The sequence below is a fragment of the Halichoerus grypus genome, chromosome 4 (assembly GCF_964656455.1).
Source record: "Halichoerus grypus chromosome 4, mHalGry1.hap1.1, whole genome shotgun sequence".
Taxonomy (NCBI): domain Eukaryota; kingdom Metazoa; phylum Chordata; class Mammalia; order Carnivora; family Phocidae; genus Halichoerus; species Halichoerus grypus.
Genome location: NC_135715.1, coordinates 136,929,100 through 136,932,964, shown reverse-complemented (window position 1 = coordinate 136,932,964; position 3,865 = coordinate 136,929,100). Strand labels below are relative to the sequence as shown.

The following is a 3,865-nucleotide window of genomic DNA, read 5'->3' as shown; positions in this document are numbered from 1 at the left end:
CCCAGAGCTCGAGAGAAGTAGATGTGAATTCCCCACTGATACTGAAGGACACGGGGCATTCTGTGGCGTATTCCTGAATCTACTATTAAAAACTCATTGTATTCTTCAGGGTCCACTTCTCCTGCCATTAAATGGAAAGAAATGTTGGTTCTTCTCCCTTCCAGCTGTTCAGTGATGTTTAGGAACATACTTTGCTTCATGGACACAAGATGCAACCCAGCACATGCCCTGTTGTCCGTGCACTTAACGGACACCCGTACTGTTGTCACAGGCTCTTTGCAAGCGGCAGATGTCCACCCATAGTTTTGTACTTGTTTGCAGCTGAAGCCTCCCTGGGTTCTATGTCAAAATGTTGACCATGGTTATATATGATTAAGCTCTTAATCCAGGCTTATCCTGCAGTGTGATTCCTAAGGAAATGACCATGAGCCAGTTAGCTATCATCAACTACTTTACCTTCTCCCTCTGAAAGATGCACAAATGGTCCGGGTAAGAAAACTGATGAATGATGTCTGATAGTGCATCAATCTCTTTGAATGTTCGATGTCACGTAAAGGTATCTTGTTTAAGTGCATTATTCCAAAATGTATCATTAATTAATGAGTAATATTTGAATGTCAAGGGCATTATTAATATTGGTAATAATTTAGTAAAAAAACTAATTTTATAGGGAAGCCATTTTGCATATACTTCTGGAAATTGTTATTGTAATTTGATTTGTTAGGTGAAGTAATCCTTGTCAGTTCACTATCAGATTATTTCTTCTATCGGCAGAGCTCCCATAGGTATCCCAGAAGGCTCCACACCTAGAAAAAATGCAGAGCTAACACAAGCTTAGGATCAAATTAATTGAGAAAAAAAGAAAACACAAATGAATAGAAGTAGGACTCAGAATGTAGATTAGTAAGAGATTCAAAGTGAATTTTTCAAAATTAGGGATACTGTGATGAATTTATATGCTAAAACATGTTAAAATCTTAAAGAAATTAATTTTTAACAAAAAGCATAAACTTACCAAAATTCACTCATGAAGCTCCAATGAGCAAAACTAAAGTTGAACACTTTACCAAGTGACTTTCTCTCTAAAAAGCTTTAGAGCCAGACGATTTTATCAGTAAGTTCTTCCAGATTTTAAGAAACAGCTCATGCAAATGCTCTACAAATCATTCCCAAACATAGGAAGAAATGGAAAGCTATCTGATAGATGTGATGAGACTCGCATGGTCCTAACCTCAAACTTGACCAAGGTGGCACAAACACAAAAAGAAAGCTATCTATCAGTGTCCCAAGGGACATGTGGCAATGTCTGGAGGCATTTCTAGTTGTCACAACTTGGCCAAGGAGGGGTTCCTACTGACATCTAGGGGGTAGAGGCCAGGCATGCTGTAAACATTCTACAGAGAACAAGACAGCCACCCACAAACAAAGAATTACCTGCCTTAAAGTGCCAGTAATTCCAGGGTAAAGGCGTGTTCATTAAAAGTGAACTATGGTTGCCTGTAGCAATATTAATAATTTATATCGTATGCAAGTTCAGTCATCAAAGTAATTACTTATATAAACTAGAACTAAGATAAGATATACAACTATTAGACAAGAGGAAGCAAAACCTTTATTATTTGCAGACCATATGTCTAGTAGAAATCCAAGATAATAAATTTTTTATAAATATTAATTTAGAAAATATTAGCAGAATGGTCTACTAGATGTCAAATGAAATTTTCTGATGCCAATGATAACCAATTACAAAAGGGGAAAAACATCCCTTTCACAATTTCAACAAACAAAAATGTATCGAAGTAACCTTAACAAGAAGAGTAGGTGACCCATATCAGGAAAATTATAAAACTTGACTGAATGAACCAGAAGACATGGGAGAATATACCATGTTTCCATATAATCTAAATATCATAAAAGTGTCAGTCCTCCCCTCTTGATTTGTAGATTTCATGTACTGCTTGTCAAAGACTCTAGAAGGTTTTCCAGGGGTAGAACTTTAAACAATGTTTATCCTCATAAATACAACCATACATACATCATAAATTGTATGAGACACTTTTTCAAAGAGGGTTATAATCATGGCTCTCATACAGCTATAAAACGAACATATGGCAAATATTTTATTTAAGTCACTAATGACTGAGGGAAACAGTATAATGTTACCACTGCAAAGGAGAGTTCAAAGTACCACACACATCAGAGCTGAAATGAATTTACAGATAGGTAAACCCGTCTGTAATCAATTGCATGCTACTGAACACAACAATTTTACATGTCTATAGACAATTATTATCAGTTTTTCTACAACTTACCGAGTTGTAAAATAGCTCATAGACAAGGGAAATAACCCAAAAGGCTAGACAGGATACTTAGTAATCTTTTTCTTTTCTTTTCTTTTTTTTTTTTTTTTGGTCATTCTTGTCTGTTTGCCCGTTTCAGACTCTTCCACAGTTTTGAGGAACTAAATGCAAAATAAAACAAAATCTTTGTACCATCTTCAATTACAAGGAGTTTTTAAAAATGTTTAAGCCTACTGTTGGGCTTTAGGATATTAGAAAATTGAAATCAAACCCTAAGGCCATCAAATAAGTAGATGGTCAAAAGAACTACAATATATTCATGCTCTAAAACACAATGCAGCCCCTTAAACTCATGTTTTCAAAGAATATTTGATGACATGGGAAATGCTAACAATAAAGTGTTAAGTGAAAAGAGCAGGCTAAAAACTGTTCAGTGAATTTGGTCTTAATTGTGAGAAAAAAATATATAAAATGAAAAAGTATGAACAGGAAAAAAATACACCAAAATAGTGTATATTTCCAAGGAGTAAAATTACAGGGTCTTTTATTTTCTTCCCTTTATTTTTACGATTCCCTTTCTTCTCACCTTTTATTTCCATCTCCCCCTCCCTTGGGACTTGCTTTCTTGGAAGATTCTTTTATTAGCCAAATCTTAGGATACAGATAGTAACTCCTGCGGCAGCTAGCCAAGCCGGGAGCATGGGGCCAGGCGGCATCTATTACCGATTCTCCTGCCGTGGGGCCTGTGACTGGCCTGGAGTGAAAAACAAAACCCGTCCTTTTCTGACTAGGGGGAGGGTGAATCGTTTATGGAGCACTGGGTGTTATACGCAAACAATGGATCGTGGATCACCACATCAGAAACTAATGATGTAATGTATGGTGACTGACATAACATAATAAAATTAAATTAAATTTTAAAAAAATCCTGCGTTTTCATGAAACCTCAGAAGTCCACCATAGGCCCAGTTCGAGCCCGCTCCCTGGTTGACAGGCATTGTCTATTGTGTCCCTGGGCTCGGGCTGTCCTCTGGGTGCTTTCATCCGCGGTGAAGAGAGTGTGTTTGCTTCCCTCTGCAGAACCTAAAGGAGCCAGTGCTGGTGGCGGCGGCGGTGGAGGTGGTGGTGGCAGCGGAAGTTTTGGAGGGGGTGGCCCACCTGGCTTGGGAGGACTATTCCAGGCCGGGATGCCGAAGCTGAGATCCACAGCCAACAGGGATGGTGGTAAGGAGAGTTTCTTTCTCTCTTAGTAACAAGATGAGGCAGAGTTCTGTGGTTTGGAGGCTTGGCATCCCTTCTAAAGCACTGTGCCCTTTAAAACATTTTAGATCGCTTGAGATGGTAACACCGTTTTAGAAGAGAGACTCTAGCGTCTTTTTTTTTTCTTAAATCAAAATCAGCCAGCTCCATGGAGCTGTTAAATATTTGCCCAATGTCCTCGGGGTAACTTGTATTTTTTGTACTTTTCTAAAGGGGGAGCTAGAGTGGGAAGAAAAAGAAGGAACAAATGGAACTGGCCACCCCTGGAAAAGTCTGCCTGGTGACCTGGCAAATTCACCTTTCTT

General features: G+C 38.3%; 1 protein-coding gene across 6 annotated transcripts in view; it reads left to right on the top strand.

Moving 5' to 3' along the window:
• Positions 1 to 3,865, top strand: part of WIPF1 (WAS/WASL interacting protein family member 1) — a 118,260-nt gene that overhangs the window by 98,788 nt on the left and 15,607 nt on the right. For all 6 annotated transcript variants that reach the window (XM_036075782.2, XM_036075781.2, XM_078071011.1 and 3 more), the window contains one exon: positions 3,381 to 3,524. In XM_036075782.2, the coding sequence (XP_035931675.2) occupies positions 3,381 to 3,524 (144 nt within the window). The remainder of the gene's footprint in view (positions 1 to 3,380; positions 3,525 to 3,865) is intronic.